At 49.4% G+C, this 25,156-nt stretch overlaps 1 protein-coding gene across 1 annotated transcript in view; it reads right to left on the bottom strand.

Moving 5' to 3' along the window:
* Nucleotides 1-24,842, bottom strand: part of LOC100516852 (radial spoke head 10 homolog B) — a 52,924-nt gene extending 28,082 nt beyond the window's left edge. Inside the window, exons 1-10 of the mRNA XM_021086088.1 lie at nt 23,954-24,842; nt 23,007-23,362; nt 16,247-16,322; nt 12,299-12,367; nt 11,228-11,401; nt 8,348-8,436; nt 7,382-7,502; nt 3,042-3,218; nt 1,704-1,863; nt 1,123-1,244 (exon numbers count right to left, since the gene is read on the bottom strand). Of these exons, the coding sequence (XP_020941747.1) occupies nt 1,123-1,244; nt 1,704-1,863; nt 3,042-3,218; nt 7,382-7,502; nt 8,348-8,436; nt 11,228-11,401; nt 12,299-12,367; nt 16,247-16,322; nt 23,007-23,263 (1,245 nt within the window). The 5' untranslated portion in view covers nt 23,264-23,362; nt 23,954-24,842. The remainder of the gene's footprint in view (nt 1-1,122; nt 1,245-1,703; nt 1,864-3,041; nt 3,219-7,381; nt 7,503-8,347; nt 8,437-11,227; nt 11,402-12,298; nt 12,368-16,246; nt 16,323-23,006; nt 23,363-23,953) is intronic.

Here is a 25,156-nt window from a genome sequence, read left to right as displayed (position 1 = left end):
CGCTGGATCCCTGACCCACTGAGTGAGGCCAGGGATCGAACCTGCATCCTCATGGAAACTAGTCAGATTCATTTCTGCTGAGCCACGACAAACTCCCCTGAAGTCCTTTTGAATCCCAGCAGCCCATAAAACACAGCAAAATGAAACTCCTTCCAGAGCCTTGGCCTTCAGATCCAGCTGGGTGGGAGGGTGACTTGACACCATGGGCTCTGGGGCTCTGAGTGACACAGAGCCCCCCTCCCCCCAACCGGGCTTCAGGTTCTCAGAAAGCCTGCCCTCTCACAGGGTCGTCTTGCAAATTAAACGGGATAACATAAGATAAACAACTCTCAGGCATATAAAAGACACTCCAGGAGTTCCCTGGTGGCGCAGAGAGTTAAGGGTCTGGCGTTGTTACCTCTGTGGCATGGGTTTGATCCCTGGCCTGGCAACTTCCATGTGCCATAGGTGTGGTCCAAAATTTTTTTTAATTAAAAAATAATTTATTAGAGTTGATTTACAATATTCTGTCAATTTCTGCTGTACCGCAAAGTGACCCAGTCATACATACATATACATTTTTCTTCTCAAATAATTTTCTTTTTTTTTTTTTTTTTTTTTGTCTTTTTGCTATTTCTTTGGGCTGCTCCCGCGGCATATGGAGGTTCCCAGGCTAGGGGTCCATTTGGAGCTGTAGCCACTGGCCTACGCCAGAGTCACAGCAACGCAGGATCCGAGCCACGTCTGCAACCTACACCACAGCTCACGGCAACGCTGGATCCTGAACCCACTGAGCAAGGGCAGGGACCGAACCCGCAACCTCATGGTTCCTAGTCGGATGCGTTAACCACTGCACCACGACGGGAACTCCTCAATTTTCTATCATGTTCTATCACAAGAGACTGGATATAGTTCCCTGTGCTACACAGCAGGACGGCACTGCTTACCCATCTTGAAAGTAACAGTTTGCGTCGACTAACCCCAAACTCCCAGGCCATCAAAAAATTTAAAAAAATTTTTTAATTAAAAAAATGAAAGTCTCTATACATGACAACAGTCATCAAGTGTATCTTCCCAGGACTGGAGAGTCTGCTAATGTTTGAGCCTAAACTATAAATGTGACATTACAGAAGGTTTTTTTACCTGCTTCTTTTCTTCTGGTTGGTCTTTCTCGGGGTACATTTTCAACAGCAAACTGAGGTCCAGCTCAATGCTCGAGCCTAACACGGAATGACTTTCGCTGCCATCCAGCTTTCGGATGATTTCTTGCAAATGAGGGCAGAGAGGGGATCATTGTGAAAAGCCATGTTTCGATGTTTCCATGTCACGTCAAAATGATTTTTCCAGGACTTCCCATCGTGGCTCAGCAGTAACCAACCCGACTAGTACCCATGAGGACTCGGGTTCGATCCCTGGCCTCCCTCAGCGGGTTAAGGATTTGGTGTTGCCACGAGCTGCGTAGGTCGCAGACGCGCCTCGGATGCGGTGCTGGGGCTGTGGTGTCGGCCGACAGCTGCAGCTCTGGTTCGACCCCTAGCCTGGAACTTCCATATGCTGCAGGTGCAGCCCTAAAAAGTAAAAACAAAAACAAAAAAACAAAAAACACACCGCCTCTAAGAAAGCCATCGCTCACAGGGAGCCTCTGTTTCCCGAAAATCTAGGGGTGTTTTTGATGGGATGTTAAACACAGATTTGGCTCCTGCCGACAGGTGGGCGCGTCCTACCAGCACTGATGGAAGAGCCGCAGGACTGGTCCCTGGGGGCACATTCCGAAGCCGTGTCCGGGCAGCTCATCAATTCACCTTCAAGACTGGGAGACGCCACTATGTGGTCACTGGAAAACAGGCCATCGTACACCCGCCCATTCTTGAAAGTTAAACGACCCTGCAGGAAAAAAAAAAAGCTAACTTTCACCTCTTCGGGAAAGCATGTTTTGGGAAACCTTTGGTAAAGGGACCTCGACGTCTTTGGCAAGGCTTTGGGGGCTTTTGTTTGTCAAGCTCTATCCGTAGTACACATACAGTCAGGCTTCTAGCGTCTTGTGTTGCCATGGAAACCTGCGCCCCGCCTCCTGATTCTCCTCCGCTTCTCCTCTCCTCTCACACCATCTGCCCCACAACCTCTGCACAACTTGAAGCTCTCCTAGGTCACAGACTGTGGCTTATGAAACATGCTGGTGACCACAGAAGGGGGACCCAGGCCAAGCAACCCAGCTGGTCTGACTCAGAGGTGGACAACGGACCCACTTCAGCTCAATGAAAGTAAAGGCATTTGTAGAAAACGTCTCCAAAAACAATGTCCTCTCTCCTTCTACTTAGTGGGGCAGGTAGATATGAAGCCCGGAACCACAGCAGCCATCGCGCAGTCATGGGGGAGCAGCAGCCTAAGAGGGAAGGTGACGAGGCAGAAACACAGACGGATGGAGGAAAAACGCTGACATCACTGAGCTGTTGAACCAGAGCAACCCTGAAGCCCGCATTATTCTTTATCATTTATGGAAGATTACATTAGGCTTTGGTACCTACAACCAAAACCACCCTAAGACACAGATGTGTGTGCAGGCACACACACACACCAGACTGATTAAACAATCTCTAAATAGAGAGGAGATTGATCACATGCCAGAACTTATTTTAAAATTATGTAATCAGGAGTTCCCGTCGTGGCGCAGTGGTTAACGAATCCGACTAGGAACCATGAGGTTGCGGGTTCGGTCCCTGAACTTGCTCAGTGGGTTAACGATCCAGCGTTGCCGTGAGCTGTGGTGTAGGTTGCAGATGCGGCTCAGATCCCACGTTGCTGTGGCTCTGGCGTAGGCTGGTGGCTACAGCTCCGATTCGACCCCTAGCCTGGGAACCTCCATATGCCGCGGGAGCGGCCCAAAGAAATAGCAAAAAAAGACAAAAAAAATAATAATAAAATAAAATAAAATAAAATTATGTAATCATCTTAGCAAAACAGTAATTCATCCTACACACAATCGATAAAGCAACTTTACCGGAGAGAATAGGACAAGTCTCTACGTAAGTTTCAACGCGCCCTCTTCCCAGGTCCACACTCACCATGCCATGTTTTTGATTGGAAACCCATTCTCCCTCATATGTGGCTCCACTGGCATAGCAGAACTTCCCATGGCCGTGACGACATCCGTTCACAAACTCGCCCACGTATTCATTTCTCAAAGGATACTGGGAGCAGGCGATTCTCTTGAGGAACCAGGTGTGTGTCCCAAAGCCATTCTGCAAAGAAAACAAGCTTCCTCTTGTTGCCTGCATCCACCTAAAATGAGGCATGGCGCAAAGGCAAGGACTCGTTTGAAGGGACAAAGAGCGTGGAGTCACACACACGTGGGTTTCGTTTCAGCTCAGCTATGTAGTGACCGGCCTGGAGATCTGAGGCTACTGAGTTAAGCCCTCTGGGTCTCATGTGGAATAGGAAGAGCCCTGTGGATGGACGGAGGTGATGGCTGACCTAACTTACCACTTCAAAATGGTTAAGATGGTAAATTACAAGGTATGTGTACATTACCACAATTAACAATAAGAAAAGAACGCTAGGGTGGCTATATTCCTATCAGAAAAAAAGTGGGCTGCAGAGGAAGAAAAAGCACCAGGGTTAAAGGGTGACATTATAGGCGTTCCCGTTGTGGCGCAGCGGAAACAAATCCGACTGGGAACCATGAGGTTGCGGGCTCGATCCTTGGCCTCACTCAGTGGGTTAAGGATCTGGCGTGGCTGTGGCGTAGGTTGACAGCTGTAGCTCTGATTCGACCCCTAGCCCGGGAACCTCCATATGCCGCAGGTACGGCCCTAAAAAGACAAAAGACCAAAAAAAAAAAAAAAAAAAGCGTGACATTATAAAATGATAAAAAGGGTCAAATCAGCAAAAAGCTATAATAGGAGTTCCCGTTGTGGCTCAGTGGTTAACGAATCTGACTAGGAACCATGAGGTTGAGGGTTCGATCCCTGGCCTTGCTCAGTGGGTTGGGGATCCGGCGTTGCCATGAGCTGTGGTATAGGTTGCAGACATGGCTCAGATCCCATGTTGCTGTGGCTCTGGCGTAGGCCAGCAGCTATAAGCTCTGATTAGACCCCTAGCCTGGGAACCTCCATATGCTGTGGGAGTGGCCCTAGAAAAGGCAAAAAGACCAAAAAAAAAAAAAAAAGCTGTAATAATCCTAAACATGCATACACTTAACAAGAAAGCATCAAAATATATGAAGCAAAAATTGATAGAGCTGAGAGAGAAGCAGACAAATCCACAAGGCCACTTGGATGTCAACACTCTTCTCTGAGAAATGGAAAGGAAAAGTCGACAGGAGTTCCCGTTACGGCGCAGTGGTTAACGATAACAAACCCGACTAGCATCCATGAGGATGTGGGTTCAATCCCTGGCCTCGCTCAGTGAGCTAAGGATCTGGCGTTGCCGTGAGCTGTAGTGTAGGTGGCAGATGCAGCTTGGATCCTGTGTTGCAGTGGCTGTGGTGTAGGCCGGTGGCTACAGCTCCGATGGGACCCCTAGCCTGGGAACCTCCATGTGCCACAAAAAGACAAAAGAAAAGAAAAAGTCGACAGAAAATGAGCAAAGGTGCAGAAGACCCAAACAACGCTCTGAACCAACTCGGTCTAATTGACAGCCACAGAAAGCTCCACCCAACGAAGGCAGAAATACCTGTAACATCACCAAGACTGACCAAAAGAAACCTCAACATATTGAAAAGAAATAGAGTCCTACAGAGTACGTTCTCCGACCACAGCAGAATTAGACACACACAAAACGTAAGAGAAACATATTTGGAAATTAAACAACATACCTCAAAACAATTTAAAGACCAAAAGGGAAGTTGTGGGCAAATTAGAGAGTATTTTGAACAAAAATTAAAACCTAGTCTTTCACAATCACTGGGACACAGATACAGTGGTGCTAAGAGGAAAAGTGTAGTAGGAAACGTTTCTAAAAGAGGAAATGTCTCATATTGATAAAGCATCCATACAACTCTGGGGAAAGGGCAAATTAAAACCAAAGCAGGCAGAAGGAAAATAATGACAAAGAGAAGATACCAACTGTATGAAAAGCTGGAACATATCAGAGGAAAATAAAACTCAAACAGGCTCTTTGCGAATTTTAATAAAATTGATAAATCTCTGGGAAGACTGATGAAGGAAAAAGAGAGAAAACACAAATTACTTCTCTCAGAAGAAAGAGGGACCATCACTACAGATCATATATAGAGAGTAGAAGAAGAAGAAGGGGCCTTTATGAACAACCTTGTGCCAATAACAATAACAGTTTCTACGACATGAGCAAATGCCTACAATAAAACACAAACCTCCAAAGCTTCCTGAGGAAGAAAGAGATGGGAGCTCCTGCTGTGGCACAGTGGGTTAAGGATCTTGTGCTGTCTCTGTGGTGGCTTGAATCCCTGTGGTGGCTCAGTTCAATCCCCAGCCCAGCACAGGGGGCTAAGGATCTGGCATTGCTGCAGCTGTGGTGCAAGTCACAGCTGTGGCTCGGATTCGATCCCTGGCCTGTGAATTTCCATGGGACTCACATGTGGCCCAAAAAAAGAGAGAGAGAGAGAAGAAACAGATGACCTAAATAGCACATTATTTACCAAAGAAAATGATCCTATAGTTACTATACAGTTAATTTAATCACCCCATAAAGGCAACTCCAGATGCAGAAGGTTTCACTGGCATTCTCAACGAAACAGCTAAGGAAGAGAGAACACCAATTCTATAGACTTCCAAGAAATTCAAGAGACTACTTCCCAATACATTTTATGGGAAGTAAATACCTCATTACTATAAGCTGACAAGATTTTAGAAGGAAATAATACTAAGGTCAATATCCCTCATGAACACAGACACAAAAATTCTCCCCAAAGTATTAGGAAAGTAAGCCCAGCAAGATATTATAATAATAATAATATCATCATGACCAAGTCAGTTGGTCCCAGGAATGCAAGGTTGGCTCAACATTTAAAAATCTATCAAACTCAACCTATCAAAAGGATGAAGAAATAGAACCCCGTGATTATCTGACAAGAGGCAGAAGAAGTGTTTGACAAAATCTAACATCCAACCGTGATCAAAAACTGAGCAAATGAAGAATTAAAGAGAGCTTCCTCAACCTGATAATGGTCATCTATGAAGACCCTACTGGAGTTCCCGTCGTGGCGCAGTGGTTAATGAATCCGACCAGGAACCATGAGGTTGCGGGTTCGATCCCTGGCCTTGCTCCGTGAGTTAACGATCTGGCGTTGCCGTGAGCTGTGGTGTAGGTGGCAGACGCGGCTGGGATCCTGCGTTGTTGTGGCTCTGGCTGTGGTGTAGATCGGCAGCGGCAGCTCCAATGAGACTCCTAGCCTGGGAACCTCCATATGCTGCAGGTGCGGCCCAAGAAATGGCAAAAAGACAAAAAACAACCCCACAGCTAACATCGCGCTTGAGGAGAGATGAATTCCTCCTAAGATCAGGAGCGACGGGAAACTGTCTGCTCTCCCCGCTCCTGTGCGGTGTCACTACCACACCATATCCGGAGATCTTAGCAGGGCGATAAAGCAAGAGAAAAAATGGCACACGGATTAGAAAGAAACACACAGCCTTGACTGTATTTGTAGGTATGACTACGTATTTAAAAAATTGACCCAAAAAAAAGGGCACTATTGGGTGAGTTTAGCAAGGTCCTCAACTAGCAAGGGGAAGGATATGTGATGTCATCAGAAAGTCCTCCCTGGGAGTTCCCGTCGTGGCGCAGTGGTTAACGAATCCGACTAGGAACCATGAGGTTGCGGGTTTGGTCCCTGCCCTTGCTTAGTGGGTTAACGATCCGGCGTTGCCGTGAGCTGTGATGTAGGTTGCAGACGCGGCTCGGATCCCGCGTTGCTGTGGCTCTGGCGTAGGCTGGGGGCTACAGCTCCGATTCAACCCCTAGCCTGGGAACCTCCATATGCCGCGGGAGCGGCCCAAGAAATAGCAACAACAACAACAACAGCAAAAAAAGACAAAAGACAAAAAAAAAAAAAAAAAAAAAAAAAAAAGTCCTCCCTGAAATTAACCATATAAAGTTGTTCTTTTCTGTGCGGGAAAGACGCAGCTTCTAAAGCGTGAATAGCGGTCTCGGGCCTTACAGGCATCACGTGACTTATGAATTTACCAGTGGAAGAACCCACCTTGTGTGTGAGGCCTTTAGAGGAAACAAAACACTAATAAAACAACAGTAAAAAAAAAAAAAAAAAAAAAGACCCATGTAGACCGGTCATCGCAAGGCGAGTTTCCAAATTTAACATGGCTTGCATTGCAGGTTACTGTGCACCACGCGACCACACGATCCCCGGGCTGCGGTGACAGGAGAGTGTGCACCTCTGGGCGAATTCTGCTCCAGCCAGCGGGCCCCGTACCTGCACCCCCTTCTCCCACTGGCCCGTGTACTCTTCGTTCCTTGTCAGCCATCGCATCCTGCCTTCCCCGTGGCGCATGCTGTTCTCCCACTGACCTTCGTATATGTTTCCCGATTTGTAACTAGGAGCCAAAAAAATGTAAAAATTAACAAGAGGTATCTCTGTATAATATTTACCTTTAAGACTCTCTTAAACTGGGAGTTCCCGACGTGGCTCAGTGGTGAATGAACCCAACGAGTAGCCACGAGGACGCAGGTTGGATCCCTGGCCTCGCTCAGTGGGTTCAGGATCCGGCGTGGCCGTGAGCTGTGGTGTAGGTCTCAGACACGGCTCGGATCCTGCGTTGCTGTGGCTCTGGTGTAGGCCGGCGGCTGCAGCTCCGAATGGACCCCTCGCCTGGGAATCTCCACACGCTATGGGTGCGGCCCTGAAAAGACCAAAAATAGTACTTTCCCGTAAGATGATAATTGGTTGATATTTTGTCCCCAGATATGTTAACCCTTAAAATTAAAAGCTCCAGGTAAAATCGAGGCGTTGCCTCGGTGGTGAGGGGCTGCGGAGGATCCAGCATTGCTGCAGCTGTGGGGTAGGTCGCAGCTCCAGCTCGGATTTGATCCCTGGCCCAGGAACATCCAGATGCTGTGGGCACAGCTAGGAAAAAAAAAAAAATTAAGTCAGGAGGTCAGTAGTCTTCAGAAAATGTAAAATAACGGAGAGATCTGTGATTGATACAGAGAACAGACAGAGGCGGTTTCCACACGTCATAAAATAAAATGATATTATTAGATATATGTAATATGGTGTTTTTCTCTATTTTCCAGAGACTATTTCATTGCTCGGGGGTGACTGTACATATGCCACCCCTGCTTACACAGACATTGCGTTTTGTGCCTTGTCTTTCAACAGCCTAAGGGAACGCGACCTGGGCCCCCTCCTCGCCAGCCCCAAATGCGGCGGCCGGGACACCTACCATCTGATCCCCAGCCCTTCTTGACGTTGTGAACCCAGTCTCCCTCGTACCAAGACGTGCCCTCCTGATTGTAATAAATGGAGCCCTAGAACAAAGAATATCATTTTAAAAAAATCAAGCATCATAAAAGCAAGGCTTTTGTAAAGACTAAAATTATTATTATTATTATTATTATTATTAGCCACAGCTACAGCACACAGAAGTTCCTGGACCAGGGACCGAACCCCAGCCACAGCAGTGACAACGCCAGATCCCACCAGGGAATTCCAAACTATGATTTTTGGGGGGTCACGCGCACAGAACGTGGAAGTTCCTGGGCCAGGGACCGGACCTGCACCACAGCAGCAACCCGAGCCACAGCAGTGACAACACCGGATCCTTAACCCACGGAGCCACAGGAGACCTCCCTGCAAACGATGATTTTAAGAAGTGTAAATAATGCAGAAAACCACCCTCCGGTGAGACCCATAATCCGTGCTGTTTCTGGTTTGTGATTAACAATATTGTAACGTGGAGTTCCCGTCGTGGCGCAGTGGTTAACGAATCCGACTAGGAACCAGGAGGTTGCGGGTTCGGTCCCTGCCCTTGCTCAGTGGGTTAACGATCCAGCGTTGCCGTGAGCTGTGGTGTAGGTTGCAGACGCGGCTCGGATCCTGCGTTGCTGTGGCTCTGGCGTAGGCTGGTGGCTACAGCTCCGATTGGACCCCTAGCCTGGGAACCTCCATATGCCACGGGAACGGCCCAAGAAATAGCAAAAAGACCAAAAAAAAAAAAAAAAGAATATTGTAACGTGCTCACCACGAGAGGATGAGATAAATCACTTACTCTTTGGTAACAAAGTCTCCCATAAGGGAGGCAACGACTCTACCCATCACCCTCAGTGTGTTCATGACACTCAGTGATTATTGATCACACTGCTCGCTAAAGAAACTCTGTTCTGCTGTCCCCAAAAGGGAGTATCAGTCCCTTCCTTATAACTGAAGCTCACTCTCTCTTTTTTTTTTTTTTTTTTTTTTTTTTTTTTTTTTGGTCTTTTTAGGGCCGCACCCGCGGCATATGGAGGTTCCCAGGCTAGGGGTCCAATTGGAGCTGTAGCCACCGGCCTACACCAGAGCCACAGCAACGCAGGATCCGAGCCGCGTCTGCAACCTACACCACAGCTCACGGCAACGCCGGATCGTTAACCCACTGAGCAAGGGCAGGGATCGAACCCGCAACCTCATGGTTCCTAGTCGGATTCGTTAACCACTGCGCCACGACGGGAACTCCTCACTCTCTCTTATGGACCAAACCCCTTTTTGCTTTATCCATTTCGACATCTTATTTTACGGCCTCCAAGCATAAGTGACCTTGGCATAACCTTTCTTTCTTTTTTTTTTCTGTCTTTTGAGGGCCACAGCCGTGGCATATGGAAGTTCCCAGGCTAGGGGTTGAGTTGGCGCTGCCGCTGCCGGCTCCAGCGAGCCACGTCTGCAACCTACACAGCAGCTCTCTGTAACCCCAGATCCTTAACCCACCGGGCAAGGCCAGGCACTGAACCCGCAACCTCATGGTTCCCAGTCGGACTCATTTCTGCTGTGCCACACGACAGGAGCTCCGGCATAACCTTTCCTTGACGACTCCTTAAGGGAGTGGAATTAGCCTTTGTGCAAGATATTCAGGTCCACACTGAATGGCCTCAAATGTCTTGTTTATACACTGGTGTGTGTGTGTGTGTGTGTGTGTGTGTGTGTGTGTGTGTGTGTGTGTGTGTGTGTGTGTGATTTTTCTCTTCTTCCTCATTATCAAGCTAACTTGTTCCCTCCTGCAGCCATCCTGGTGCCTCCGCTAGAAGCCACCATCTCCGACTCCTCCAGTAGGTCTGAACCCATCTGCTCTGAGCTGAAAACGAAGCAAAAATAAAACCCAGGACGTGAGGGAACAGTCTAAATCTGAGCAAAGTGATACAGATGGACTTTTTCTTTCCTCTTGATATTTTCTAAAAACACTGCTACAGTCCTTTCATCTTATATAAAAGCAAAACAACAGGACTGAAACAGCCACCTTGCTTAAGCATGACTGTCACCTGCGTTGCTGGTGAGAAAGTTAAAATGCTGCCGTCGCTGTGGAAAAGTGTCTGGTGGCTCCTCGGAAAGTTAAACCTCAAAGTGCTGCAGGACCTGGCAACTCCACTCCTCGGTATACACCGCAGAGAACTAAGCACAAGTACTCAGATGCCTCCTGGCACACAGTCAGCAGCACTCTTCACAGCAGCCCCCAAAGACGGAAACAACCCAAATGCCCATCACTGGACGGATGGATAAACAAAAGGTGGCCCATCCGTACCGTGCAGTATTATTCAGCCACAAAAAGGAATGACTTCCTGGAGTTCCCCAGTGGCTCAGTGGGTTAAGGACCTGGCATTGTCACGGCTGTGGCTCAGGGTGCCCTGGCCCGGGAACGTCCCCATGTTGCAGGTATGGCCAAAAAAGGGGGGACAAACTACCTAGGACATGGACGAACCTCGGAGACATGACACTCAGTGAAAGAAGCCAGACACCCAAAGGTCAAATGTCCGGAGAAGAAGGTAAACCCAGGAGACAGAAAGCAGACCGGTGGTTGCCCAGCGCTGGGGCGCTGCAGACGGAGTGGGAATAACCCTCATTTTGGGCTGATGAAGGCGTGGGGGGACCAGACAGAGGCGGGATAGTTGGCAGGATAGAAGGTCCTCGAGGCCGCTGCCCCCTTCACTCTAAAGCGGGCGATGCCGCACGATGTGAATTTCACTGCAATGAAGAAAAAGTGAACACACCCTGCCCGGCCCCGCACCCCGCACCTCCCCTCCCGGGTGTGCACGGCCCCTTCACAGCCGGGGCTCGCGTGGCCGCCTCACCCACCTTCCCGTGTCTCCTGCCGTGGCACCAGTGGCCGATGTAGGACACGGGCTGCGTGCGGCACTTGAAGAGGCCAAACCCGTGCCGCCTGCCGTTCAGCACTTGGCCTTCATAGGTGCTGCCATCGGGCCACGTGTAGACGCCGTGGTTCGTGGGCGTGTTCTTGACGAACTCCCCCTGCGGCAAAGTGGCCGTCAGGGTGGCAGCAAGAGGGCACCGCGGAGATGCCTCCTCTGCTGGGCTGTTGGAGCGGCATCCTGGGCCCAGACGCCGCTCCGTCTCCTCTCCCCGCCCCCAGCTCCCGCCTCCCTCTCTACACACCCCACCATCCCTCCCCCGAGCCACTCCAATCTGGGTGGATGGACGTGGTTTCATCTCTAGAAAATAAAGGTGCAGGAGTTCCCATTGTGGCTCAGCGGTTATGAACCCGACTAGGATCCGTGAGGACGTGGGTTCGATCCCCAGCCTCGCTCAGTGGGATAAGGACCTGGCATGGCTGTGAGCTGTGGTGTAGGGCATGGATGTGGCTTGGATCCCAAGTGGCTGTGGCTGTGGCTGTGGCTGTGGCTGTGGTGTAGGCCGGCAACGACAGCTCCAATTCGACCCCTAGTCTGGAAACTTCCATATGTTGCCAGTGGAGCCCTAAAAAGCAAAAGGAAAAAAAGAGATTATACAAACGAGACTGGACGCTGGTGACAACGGAGAGGGTCCTGTGTGGTAACAACTTACTTTTTACCCATATTCTCTCGCAGGCTTTTTAAATGCATGTGCTGAGTAACTTTTTTTTTTTATCTTTTTAGGGCCATGCTTGTGGCATATGGAATTTCCCAGGCTAGGGGCCGAATTGGAGTTGCAGCTGCCAGCCTATGACACAGCCACAGCCACATGGGATCTGAGCCTTGTCTGCAACCTACACCACAGCTCACGGCAACGCCAGATCCTTAACCTACTGAGCGAGGCCAGGGACCCAACCTGCGTCTTCCTGGATGCTAGTCAGATTCGTTTTGCCTGAGCCACGATGGGAACGCTATGCTGAGTAATTTTATGAGAGCTCTAATGTATTAAATGCTTTACCTCGTATTTCAGTCCATCCGCCCAGATGTAAGTCCCTTGTCCGTGCATGAGTCCTTCTGAAAACATACCCTTCAAAAGAGAACAAGGCCTTAGGCCTGATCTGGTTTTGCACAACTGCCACCCAAGGACTCGGCTCTTAGGTTGGAGCCGTGATCCACCAACATGCTTGTCCAGCGTTGAGCGTGGGGCTGGCACCGCAACCGGCATCCATCCTGTTCTCAAAAGGATCTGATGGAGTTCCCTGGTGGCCTGGGGGGTGAGGACCCGACACTGTCACTGCTGTGGTGCGGTTTCGATCCCAGGCCTGGGGAACGTCCACATGCCAAGGGCACAGCAGATTAAAATGAAAATGAAATCAAATTAAATTGACTTTAAAAAATGGGTCTGAGGAGGAGTCCAAAAAAAAACCCGGTTCCCTAAAACTTATACCAGGCAGTGCTGTACCGCTATGAAGGTAAGCTCTGACTTCAGTCTTCCTCTCAATGAAGCGATTGGAAAACGCTATTGTTCAAAAGAAATCATATGCTTCGGGCTTTGCATTTCCAAGTTTAAGAGTTTTTAAGAAATTACGGAGACTAGACAGACCTGATTAAAATCACTACCCGGATATCAGAAATCATGGCATTTGGACACGTTATGCTTGATTTCCCCTTTCCTAGAAGCTCTGAGCACCTGTGCGTGTGGGTGTTGACACGTACATGTATGTTCGTAACACATGGCTGTCGGTGTCACGCATTTGCATGTAGAGCATCTACTGTTCACGTGTAGGAACTAGTTGCTAAAAACATAACACACTGGAACGTCTCTGTGCAACCAGAGAAAACAAGGATAAAGTCACATCACTTTTTCCTGGGAATCACTTCTGTCGAGGTAGTGAGGTCAGGGGGTAGTGGCTGGAGAGACCCAAGCATCTAGGCAAACAGTGATTCTGGAGTTCCCGTTGTGGCTCAGTGGTTAATGAATCCGACTAGGAACCACGAGGTTGTGGGTTCGATCCCTGGCCTTGCTCCGTGGGTTAAGGATCCGGCATTGCCACAAGCTGCAGTGTAGGCCAGCAGCTACAGCTGTGATTAGACCCCAGCCTGGGAACCTCCATATGCCATGGGTGCGGCCCTAGAAAAGGCAAAAAAAGACAAAACAAAACAAAACAGTGGTTCTTAGAATCCACTAAGCATCAAGAGTCACCAGGGGTGGGGGCCGGGTTGAAAATGCAGATTTCTGGGCTTACCCCCACCCTGAAGATTCATCACCAGGTCTCAGCTGGGGCCCGAGAACTTGTAAAAATTCCCAGGAGCTGCCGCTGGTCCCGGGGAACACAGCTTGAGAAGCACTGCCCTAGCTTCGCTAGCAAGAGGGTCCGTCGCTTCAGCCGCCAGGTTAACGTGGCCTACATCAGGCAGGGCTGGTGCCCGGGAGACCGTGGGGCAGGCAGTGATCCGTCAGCTGCAGGCTTGGATTATGGAGTCAATCACGGGTGTAACAGGCAGCGTTTTTAACAAACTAGAAAGGGTCGCACTGTATCCACCTGGGAAGGGCAAGGGTTTCGTGAAATGTTTCTTTTTATGGTTTATCCTTAGGAGCTTGTGATCCAAACATGTGACAAACTCTGGCCTGACCCCCATGGGGCAGGGACCTGTGGTCTGGGCTGGGTCTGCCTCCCTTGACATTTTTTTTTTTTTTGTCTTTTTTTGTCTTTTTATCTGTTGTTGTTGCTATTTCTTGGGCCGCTCCCGCGGCATGTGGAGGTTCCCAGGCTAGGGGTTGAATCGGAGCTGTAGCCACCGGCCTACGCCAGAGCCACAGCAACGCGGGATCCGAGCCGCGTCTGCAACCTACACCACAGCTCACGGCAACGCCGGATCCTTAACCCACTGATCAAGGGCAGGGATCGAACCCGCAACCTCATGGTTCCTAGTCGGATTCGTTAACCACTGCGCCACGACGGGAACTCCTGATGATCATTTTTAAGCACAACAGTTTGAGCCTAAGGAAAACATGGGAAATTAACAAAGCAGCTGACAGCAAAGAAGGGGCGCCTCTAGAAACAGAGAGGTGTTTGCCCCCCGCCCCCCGCCATGGGTGGGACGGTGAGGCCACCTGGCCAGGCTTGAGCTACCAGGTGACCGGGTACCTGAAGACACCCAGACAAGCACGGGGGGGCAGCAGGAGCTGCGATCGCATCCTCCTCAGCCAGGAGGGCTTTATCCCCAGCCATCAAGCACTAGGTATCTTTGCATTATACACACGCGTGCCTCGTAAAGGCTCCGCAGCAGCGAAAGAATGTTCCGATCAGGATAAGGAAACACTCTAAGTGCCAACACTGGGAAAAGCCAGATGGGAGGGTCATTTCAATGATTATCAAAATGGACCTTGTTTTGTTTTGTCTTTTTAGGGCCGCACCTGCGGCATATGGAGGTTCCCAGGCTAGGGGTCAAATCGAAGCTGTAGCTGCCAGGCTTACACCACAGCCACAGCAATGCCAGACTGCAGCAGCATTTGCAATCTACACCACAGCTCACGGCAATGCCGGATCCTTAACCTGATGAGCGAGGCCAGGGATCGAACCTGTGTCCACACGGATGTTAGTCAGATTCACTTCCACAGAGCCAAAATGGGAACTCCCCTCCAAATGAAATTTTTAAGAGTTTTTGGGTCCAATCTCTTGGGCTAGACCATGATGGAAGATAATACAAGCCAGGGAATGTATGTATGTGCACGACTCGCTCACTTTGCTGCGCAGCAGAAATCGGCACAACATTGTAAATCAACTATAATTTTTTTAAAAAAAGAGTTTTTATGACCCAGGAAAATGTACACCTTGTATGAACATGTTAAGGGGAATATCATGGTACTGAAACCCATGCCTTTTGATCTCAACTGCAAAAATCTCTTCCCCTAAAATAGGCACGTATTTCTTTGCTAATGTGAATGAACGAATGAATACCTCCGTTATTGATAAAGGCTGAAAGTGAAAACCCCTGAAAAGCATCTAATAGTTATAGCCTCGTTCTGAACAGAAAATGAGAACACTCTGCAAAATTTAAAATAGTAATTATGGGAGTTCCCATCGTGGCGCAGTGGTTAACGAACCCGACTAGAAACCATGAGGTCGCGGGTTCGATCCCTGGCCTTGCTCCGTGGGTTCAGGATCCGGCGTTGCCATGAGCTGTGGTGTAGGCTGCAGACGCCGCTCGGATCCCGTGTTGCTGTGGCTCTGGCGTAGCCCGGTGGCTACAGCCCCGATTCAACCCCTAGCCTGGGAACTTCCATATGCTGCAAGAGCGGCCCTAGAAAAAGGCAAAAAGACCAAAAAAAAAAAAAAAAAAGATAATTATGGAAGAGAGAATGGGGAGGGAGAACTGAATGGGGACGGAGCTTCATTTGGGGACAGTGAACAGGTCTGGAGCTGACGGAGGTGATGGCTGTACAACAACGTGAATGCCCTCAACGCTGCTGAAGCTTACACGTCAAAGTAGCAAACTGAATGTCTATTTCACCGCAAAAAATCTCTTATGTTATGTAAACCAGGCGTCAACACAGCGACAGACTCATACGTGACAGAGGAATTCAAGACATTATCGACAAAAGTAATACACCTATGTAAAAACACAGCTACATCCTTTCAAGAAATAAAAGGGACACAGCAAACTGCAAACGTGTATGGCAAAAGGATGATCCTGGAATGTTCCTCTTTGTTATTTAGCGACCTTCATGTTGTTTGTACAAGACATAAAAATTGGGAAAAGGGAAAAAAAAAAAATCTAAAAGGACTACTTCAACTGCACTGAGTCATGTTTTTAGTCTAAAATACATCGTCAGGTTTCGAAGTGAAATCAGTGTTAAGTACTTCCAATTTCGGTTAAAGACTCACCAGACGTTTCCAAAGCGGGAAACCAGAGCCCATCACCCCACACCGACCTCCCGGGCCCGTTCCCAAACGTAACTCACGTGGTAGGTACAGCCGCCTTGAAAGATGGCAAAACCCTCTCCCTCATACAGTCCACGGACTTTCTCCCCTTCGTAGCTACAATGAGACAAAGCTCCAGGTCATGAATCATGTGAGCAAACCTCGGTCACTGTGGCTTAAAGCATCTAATGAACTGACATCAGTGCAGAAGTACAGAGAGTTCCCTGGCGGCCTCGCAGATAAAGGACCTGGAATTGTCACTGCTGCGGGGCCCGTTCGAGCCCTGGCTCAGCCAAAAATAAAGAAGTACAAACAGATGTCACGTTCGCTCACCAGACATGCCCCAGGGCCACTGTGCACCTGCCCAGGCTAGGGTTCGAATCGGAGCTGCAGCTGCCGGCCTCCACCACAGCCACAGCAATGCCAGATGCTTAACCCACTGAGCGAGGCCAGGGATGGAACCCACGTCCTCATGGACATTAATTGGAGCCACGACAGGAACTCCACCTGCCCCTTTCTAAGTCCTGGGGCTGGAGTTGTGAACAAGTTCCTGCCCTTGGGAGCGTGGAGGTCATTGAGGAGAGACAGAGGAGAGAAAGGAAATAAGTGAACAAGCTAATTCCAGGTTGCATTCAGGGTTTGTGAAAGGAAGGATCAGGGAACGTGAGGGAGAGTAAGGAGAAGCCTACTGTGTTCAGACGATGAACTGTGGGAAGAGGGAACAACAAGTGCAAAGGTCCTGAGGCGGCTCAAGTTCAGCAGAGGGGGGGGTGCCCAGCCAGAGCGCCCAAACAGGGAGTGATGGGGGGCACTGAGAAGGGGACAGAGCTGGGCTGGGACCAAGACCTGCCATAAATGCCAAAGCTCTAGGAGGGATCCTGAGAGGGGGTTTTAAGAGGCGAGTTGGATGCAGACCTGATTTATGTCTTAAAAGATCATGAGCCTGGCTGCTGTTGACCACAGACTCTGGGGGAGAGCAAACTGCCAGAAAGGACCAGTGGGAAGGAGAGGGGGATGGAAGTTCCTGTCATGGCGCAGTGGTTAACAATCCGACTAAGAACCATGAAGTTGAGGGTTCAATCCCTGGCCTTGCTCAGTGGGTTCAGGATCCAGCGTTGCAGTGAGCTGTGGTGTAGGTCGCAGACACGGCTCGGATCCCACGTTGCTGTGGCTCTGGCGGAGGCTGGCAGCTGCAGCTCCAGTTGGACCGCTAGCCTGGGAACCTCCATATGCTGTGGGTGCAGCCCTAGAAAATGCAAAAAAACAAAAAATAAATAAATAAATAATATAATGCTTAAAGCAGTAAATTTTGTTATGTACATTTTACTGCAATTTTTTAAAATTTTAAGATATATTCTGGGCATAGAACCAACAAGGGCTTGCTGACATGCTGGCTTTGGGGAAGGGAGGTCCTGAGAACAGCGCCCGGATCTGTAGTTCGGAACCAAATGGGTCCTCTGTGATCTTTTCTCACTCTAGGCTCTGAGGTGGGTGAGGACCTGTGCCAGCCAGGGCCACACGGGGCTTCTTCCAAGAATCCAAAGAAGAGGAAACATCATCCATGATATCAGCAAATCAAAGTAAAAAAACCCGGTTTATAGCAAGATGCCAGAAAAATATTTGATAAAACTCAGCAATCTTTTTTTAAAAAATTCTAGTTAATGTTACAATATGACAAAACTACTTAAACATAATAGACCATTAATGAAATAATAACATATGATTTTGGGGGGGAGTCCACACCCATGGCAGAGAGAAGTGCTGGGGCTAGGGGTCGGATCAAAGCTGTAGCCACTGGCTACACGACAGCCGCAGCAACTCAGGATCCGAGCCTCGTCTGTGACCTGCACCACAGCTCATGGCAACTCCGGATCCTTAACCCACTGAGCGAGGCCAGGGATCAAACCTGCAGCCTCGTGGATCCCAGACAGCTTCGTTACCACTGAGCCACGACGGGAACTCCTCTTATATGATTTTTAAGAGCGAAAGGCTGAAGTCAATTCCATTAAAATCGGGAACAGGAAGGGGATCCCTGCTTTTACCACCAATAATTCAGTTATTCAAAAGTCAAGAAACTTAAATAATTGGCATAACTATCAAAGGGGTAGGAAGTTCTTTTAAAGATTAGGCAATTATTTACCTATAAAACCAAAAAAAATTTAATTAATGTGTGATGGGGTAACCCATGGGCAGGGCAAGGAAGGTAAAACTGGAGTACGGTGGGAGTTCCCGTCGTGGCGCAGTGGAATCGAGTCCGACTAGGAACCATGAGGTTGCAGGTTCGACCTGTGGTGTAGGTCGCAGACATGGCTCGGATCTGGTGTTGCTGGGGCTCTGGTGTCAGCCGGCAGCTGCAGCTCCGATTCAACCCCTAGCCTGGAGACCTCCACATGCCTCGGGAGTGGCCCTAAAAAGCAAAAAACAAAACAAAACTGGAATATGGTGGAAGGCGCGATAAATTCTTCAGATATCTTTGCATGATTTCATTTGTCACAATGAGTACATAGTACTTCATTAATTAAAAACAATGAATAGAGAACTATTTTCAATATCCTGTCATAATCTACAATGGAAAAGAATCTGAAAAGGAAAACTATATATATATATATATATATGATAGATATACACACATATATAACGGAATCACTTTGCTATACCCCTGCAACACAACCTTATAAATCAACTATACCTCAACGTTAAAAAAAAATAAATGAGGTGTTCCTGTTATGACTCAGTGGGTTAAGAACCTGACTAATATCCATGAGGATTCGGGTTTGATCCCTGGCCTTGCTCAGTGGGTTAAAGGATCCAGCATTGCTGCAAGCTGCGGTGTAGGTTGTAGGTGTGGCTCGGATCCATCGTTGCTTGCCTGAGGCATAGGCCTGCAGCTGCAGCTCTGATTCAACCCCTAGCCCGGGAACATCCACATGCCACAGGTGCAGCCCTAAACAGAAATAAATTTTTTAAAAAATGTAAAAATTAAAAACATTTAAAAATAAAATTAAAAATAACTAAATAAAGGAGTTCCCGCTGTGGCACAACAGGAGTGGGCAGTGTGTCTGCCGCACCAGGACACGGGTCCTGGACTCAGCCCGGCATGGTGGGTTAAAGATCAGGTATTGTTGCAACTGCAGCTCAGATCTGAAACCAGCCTGGGAACTCAAGATGCTGCAGTGTGGCCAAAAAAAGAAAAAAATAACAACAAAAAATAATAAAAATAAAAACAATGAATAAAGAAAACATAAAGGATTCTTTAAAAAAATTCATAATAGATCCATATAGCGGTATCAACCCCAGCTTCCTTCACCCCAAAAACATGCACACATCTCCAGGTGTTCCAGGCCTGGGTCTGGACATTCCTCTGGTTCTCGGGTCAGGGCAACTATAGGCCCCACATCCTTGAACTAATTCAGTGCATGTTGCTTACACTCTGCTGAGTGCCACTAAACCACGAGGTTGTGGGTTCGATCCCTAGCCTCACTCCATGGGTTAAGGATCCAGCGTTGCCGTGAGCTTGGTGTGGGTCAAAGACACGGCTCAGATCCCGCGTTGCTGTGGCTGTGGTGTCGGCTGGCTAGACCGTATTGCACACTGAATTTCCATCCCTAGTCCTCAACCCAGAGCTGGCCCACAGCAGCTCATTTCTAAAGGGCTGCTGCTAGGACTAGAACTACCAATCTGGACTGAGCCCCTGCCAGATGTGTTTGATACGCTGAGTTTGTCTCTGCTGGCAAGGAATGTTGAGACTTGTCAACAAATTATAGTCAGGTATACAGAATACATGACACAAAGTCATATATACTCTATAGAGAGAGATGCAGAAGAGAAAGTGATAAATACGATCCAAGAAGCTTTGAGGAAAGTTATTTCCTATTGGGAAGAATTCATGGAAAAGGGTTGGCCTCTGAAGACAGGGTGGGATTTGATGGTGCAGACATAAGAGACAGGGAGTTCCCTGGTGGCTCAGAGGGTTCCATTCCTGGCCCTGGAATTTCCGCATGCTGTGGGCACAGAAGAAAGAAAGAGAGAAAGAAAGAAGAAAAAAAGAGGAAGGAAGAAAGAAAGAAAGAGGCAGGAAGGAAGAGAGAGACAAACATTCTGGGGGGGGCAATCTTTATCAGCAAAGAACAAATGGACTCAAGACGGCGGAATAGAAGGCCTGGAGCTCAACTTCTCTCCTAAAAACAACAAAATTCACAACTAAAGACTGAGCACTCTTCACCCAAATGGACTAGAAACCTTAAAAAAGATATCCTACTCCAGAAGAAAAAGAAAAGGATACAAAAAGAGGTAGAAGGGGCGATTTCACGATATAAACAACCCCATACCTCTTGGGTGGGAAGCCCCACAGACGGGAAACTAACTGGTTCACAGAGACTCACCTACAGGAGTGAAAGTTCTGAGCCACATCAAACTCTCATGTGTGGGGAGCTGGCCCTGGGAGAAAGAGCCCTGGAGCATCTGGCATTGAAGGCCAGTGGGGCTTGGGCGCAGGAGCTCCACGGGACTGGGGGAAACAGAGACCCCAATCTTAAAAGGTGCACATAGACTTTCACGTGCACTGGGTCCCAGGGCAGAGCGAGGTCTCCATAGGAATCTGGGTCAAACCTGACCGCAGTTCTTGGAGGACATCCTGGGAAAACAGGGGTGAATGTGGCTTGTCGTGAGGGAAGGACATTGAAAGCAAAGCTCTCGGGAATACTCAGCAACTCTGCCTTTCTCTGGAGGGGGTCCTTTTGGGAAAATCTGGCCCCACCGGACATCAGTCAGCTGCTGAGAAGCCCCAGGGCAAACAACAACCCAGGTGGGATCACAGCCCCGCCCCTCAGTAAACAGGCCACCTAAAGACCCCCGCAGGCACCCGGCTGCCTCTAATCCCATCCAGAGACGAAGCCCCCCCCCAGAGGGATTAGAATCGGCTCCACCTACCAGGGGGCAGGCATCAGCCCCCCCCATCAGGAAGTCTACAGCAAGCCCCCATACCAACTTCAGCCACAAGAGGGGCAGACACCAGAAGTAAGAGAGGCTGCAACCCTAGTATCTGTAAAAAGGTCACTACACCAAAAAAACCTATAAAAATGAAAAGAGAGAATATAACTCAGATGAGAGAGAGGAAAAACCCCAGAAAATCAGCTAAGCCAGGAGGAGATTCTCAGCCTCCAGGAAAAAGACCCTAGACTGTTGATGCTGAGGATGATGCAAGACATTGGAAATAAACTGGAGGCAAAGATGGATAATTTACAGGAAGCACTGAGCAAAGAGATACAAAACAAATGGACTCGTCAGGAGCGGTCTGGACCCTGGTGTCTGGAAGGGAGAGGCAGGCTGGGCTCAGGGCGCAGGCTGAGATGTTTTGTTCTGTCGACAATGGAAAGAAACTAAGTTTTTAACAGGAGGGTGGTGGTAGCCAGCCTCAGAATGGCCCCAATAATTCTCACCCCAGAGGACACAGGTCCTTGTGGAGTCCCCGTTCACACCACAGAGGGCTGACCGCTGTGACCACTAGGACACTGTGGAAATGACGGGAGGTGGCGTCCAAGACTAAGCCACAAAAGCCACTGGGGCTCCCACCCTTGCTCTCTCTTGAATCACCCTCTGGGGAGCCAGCTGCCGTGTCGGGAGGCCACTCAAGCAGCCCCGCGGAGACGGCCGACGTGATGGAGAACTGAGGCCACCAGCCACCCTGCGCTGTCCAGCCGGCCAGGCCTTCAGACGACGACAGCAGCCCTGGCTGACACCTTGACTGAACCTCATGCGATCCTAACCCCGCACCTGCCAGCGAAGCTGCTCCCAGACTCCTGACCTCCATAAACCGAACGATACTTCTGGTGTTAACTGTCATGTTCTGGAGTCACTTGTTACATGGACACCTGACACAGGGGGTGACCAAACAGAGTCGGCATTAGAAAGGTAAATCTCTACAGGAGGTTAGACAGAGATGGAGAGGCTAGAAGCAGAGGAATCTTGAGAAAGTGTTGGAGTTCTCGTCATGGCTCGGTGGTTAACGAATCCGACTAGGAACCACGAGGTTGTGGGTTCGATCCCTGGCCTCGCTCAGGGGGTTAAGGATCCAGTGTTGCCATGAGCTGTGGTGTAGGTCGCAGACATGGCTCAGATCCCACGTGGCTGTGGCTGTGGTGTCGGCCGGCAGCCGCAGCTCCGATTCGACCCCTCGCCTGGGAACCTCCATATGCTGCAGGAGCGGTTCTAGAAAAAGGCAAAAAGACCAAAAAAAAAAAAAAAAAAAAAAAAAAAAAGAGTCCAAGGGCCCAGCCAAGAGGTATGAAGAGGAGTCTGTGCACAGAGTCAAGAACTAACAACAGAAACACGGAGGGAAAATACAAAAGGCACAAGAAGGGAGGAGATTCGTTCCACAATGTCAAGGCTGGATAAAGGCAAACGGTGACACCCTAAGAGCAACAGGCATCAGGGAAGAGCCAGCAGCTGGGAGACAAAGCCTAACATTCAGAGGAAGCTGCTAAGATGTGAATTTTCGTGATGCCCCCCCCCCCAAGGAAAACCTGAGGCTCGGACAAAGAGGCTGAGGTCTCAGATCGAAGACTCAAATCCAGGTCACGGTATTTCACGTGCTGAAGTCTTTTGCTTTGGGATGCAGGGAGTTTCAAGTCCAACGGACGATGTCCAGGAGGGAGGTAAAGAGCCGAGCCTAAACCTCTAGGAGACAGAACCGTGCTAAAGACACAGATTTTTCATCATGTAGGCAGACAGACATCGAGCTCCAGTGAGAGATGAGCAAGCGAGAGAACATGAACGTGGGGAAAAGGGGAGCATTAAAGTCACCTTTCAACTATGAGTTTGGTCAGAATGGGCTCTTCGTACTGGGTGGGGTCTTCGCTCTGCACTTGATCGTTTTTGAACTCTCTGTGCAGTCCTGGTTCTTTGAGCGGCACGTCCGGTGGTGGCACAGCACCTGGGGACATCTCTTGCCTGGCAGCGCTGCCATCTTGTTTAGGAAACTCTGGATAATCGGACAGAGATGACGGAGAGCGGGCAGACTTATCCCCCTTTTTATCGGCCCTTTTTTTTTCCTTCACCATCGCCGTTCAAAGGCCTAAGGTCAACTTTACGTAGATAAGCTTCAAAGGATGACACCTTTGGTTGAAAGCTGTCTGTTTCAGGGTGTTGATGAGTTTTAGCTGAAAAATAAAAAAAATACGTCTCTAAAATTTTCAGCGTTTCACTCATAGTTACAATTCGATCTTTATAACCCCAAGGTCATTATCATTCTCCCGCTAGAGCCTGAAAATGTAATCACAAGTATCAAGTCGGGCCAGTTTATAAAAATAATACCATCTCAATACTGCATTAGTTATTTCCTAAATTTTTCTTAACTGGAACCGCGGTCTATCATTTCTTTCCTTCTTATTCTTTTTTTAAATGGCCCCACCTGTGGCCTATAGAAGTTCCCGGGCCAGGAATTGAATCCAAGACCCGCAGAGCTGCAGCCACATCAGATCCTTTAACCAACTGGTCTAGGCTGGGGATCAAACCCACGCCTCTGCAGAAACCCCAGCCGCCGCAGTCATATTCTTAACTCACTGTGCCGCAGAGGAAGTCCCATTTCTTTTCAAATAGTGTTCCAGCGTGCATGCAAAACAGCAACGTAACCCCTAAGGTCTTACATGCTGCCAGCTCATGTAAAAAGCCCATCCCTTCATCAACCACCCCCACGTCAAAGTTCTCGAGAGCTGAATTCAGGCTCCTGGGTTGCCCTTTCCAGCTGTTACCTGATATCCTTCCGCTTCGGGTGTCAAAGAGGAAGAAGAGTAGCAAATAGGCAATTAACAGTCTGATTCTAAGGATGAAATGAGATAATGGACAAAGTCTCTCAGTATGGGACAAGGCGCACAGGCAATAAGACAGTCATTATTTTTTCACTTTCCTGCTTCTGAACCTGAAGTCACGTGCTCCCTACTCTCTAGAACAGCCCTGTGGTCAATAGAGTGCCTCCCATGCCAGACAAGAAACCTGGTGATGGTCATTGCCCAAGGTGGCAGAGCTGAGAGGCTGGGCTCCAAAGCCAGTTTTCCTCACCCTCCACGACCGCCCCCATGGAGACATCCTAGCGCATCTAGCAGGACGCGCGGGTGAGCCCTGGAGGGCAACGCAAGGTCCCTCTCTTCGAGTGCCCGAGGGGTGAAGGGGGCGCCCCATGCCCTCCTCTGCCTGGACGGCGTCCTCTAGGCTTTGCCCTCACCAGCATGGTCCTGCTTCACTCTTCCTTCAAAACCCCATGGCTCTTTCCCGCCCTGCACCCAGATCCCATGACTGTGGGCGAAGGAAGCAGCTCTGCGTCGAAGCTCCTTTGCTAAAGGCTTTCTGGTCCACATCTGAGCTATTCCTAAGGCAAGCTGCGCTTCTCAAGCGTGTTTCCTACTAACTTTTATCTTCTGTCCTCCTTGGTTTGAGTCTCTGTTACCCACCGGTGTACTTCCCTTAGCACAGGAAGGGCATTCTCTGAGCCAGGGAGACCCAGCTTGCTCCTGCCGCTTCCCAAGGCCCTCCCTGCCCACCGCCCACCTGCTCGGGTCCTCAGTGGCTGGACCTGGCCGTCACGTCCTTCCGTCGCGGCGCACACAGGGTCACCGGCCTGGGACCCAGGGACCCCACGCTAACGCTTACCTCTCTGGGGACGCCTGGGGGCTGGGCCGCGCTGGATGGGAGGTGACGCGGGGCAGTGAGGCGTCGGTCCCCGCCGGTCTCCAGGCAACCGCAGGCCCCGCCCCGCCACACCCTTAAAGGGGCCGCAGCGCGTGCTCTGCCCGTCTGATCCAGAAAGGCAATAGAAATCTGGAAGCACCTGACCCGAGTTTTCCCAGCTCTGCTAACTGGCCGCGGTCTCTCTCAGCCTTTATCTTCACAGCATCACAGGAGTAATTCAGGTGCTAGTTCTCCTTTTCCGCCACCAACAAATTAAACTTAGTGGCTTA

The sequence above is a fragment of the Sus scrofa genome, chromosome 3 (assembly GCF_000003025.6).
Source record: "Sus scrofa isolate TJ Tabasco breed Duroc chromosome 3, Sscrofa11.1, whole genome shotgun sequence".
Taxonomy (NCBI): domain Eukaryota; kingdom Metazoa; phylum Chordata; class Mammalia; order Artiodactyla; family Suidae; genus Sus; species Sus scrofa.
The sequence above is the reverse complement of the archived record's forward strand: the minus strand, read 5'-3'. Positions and strand labels throughout refer to the sequence as shown.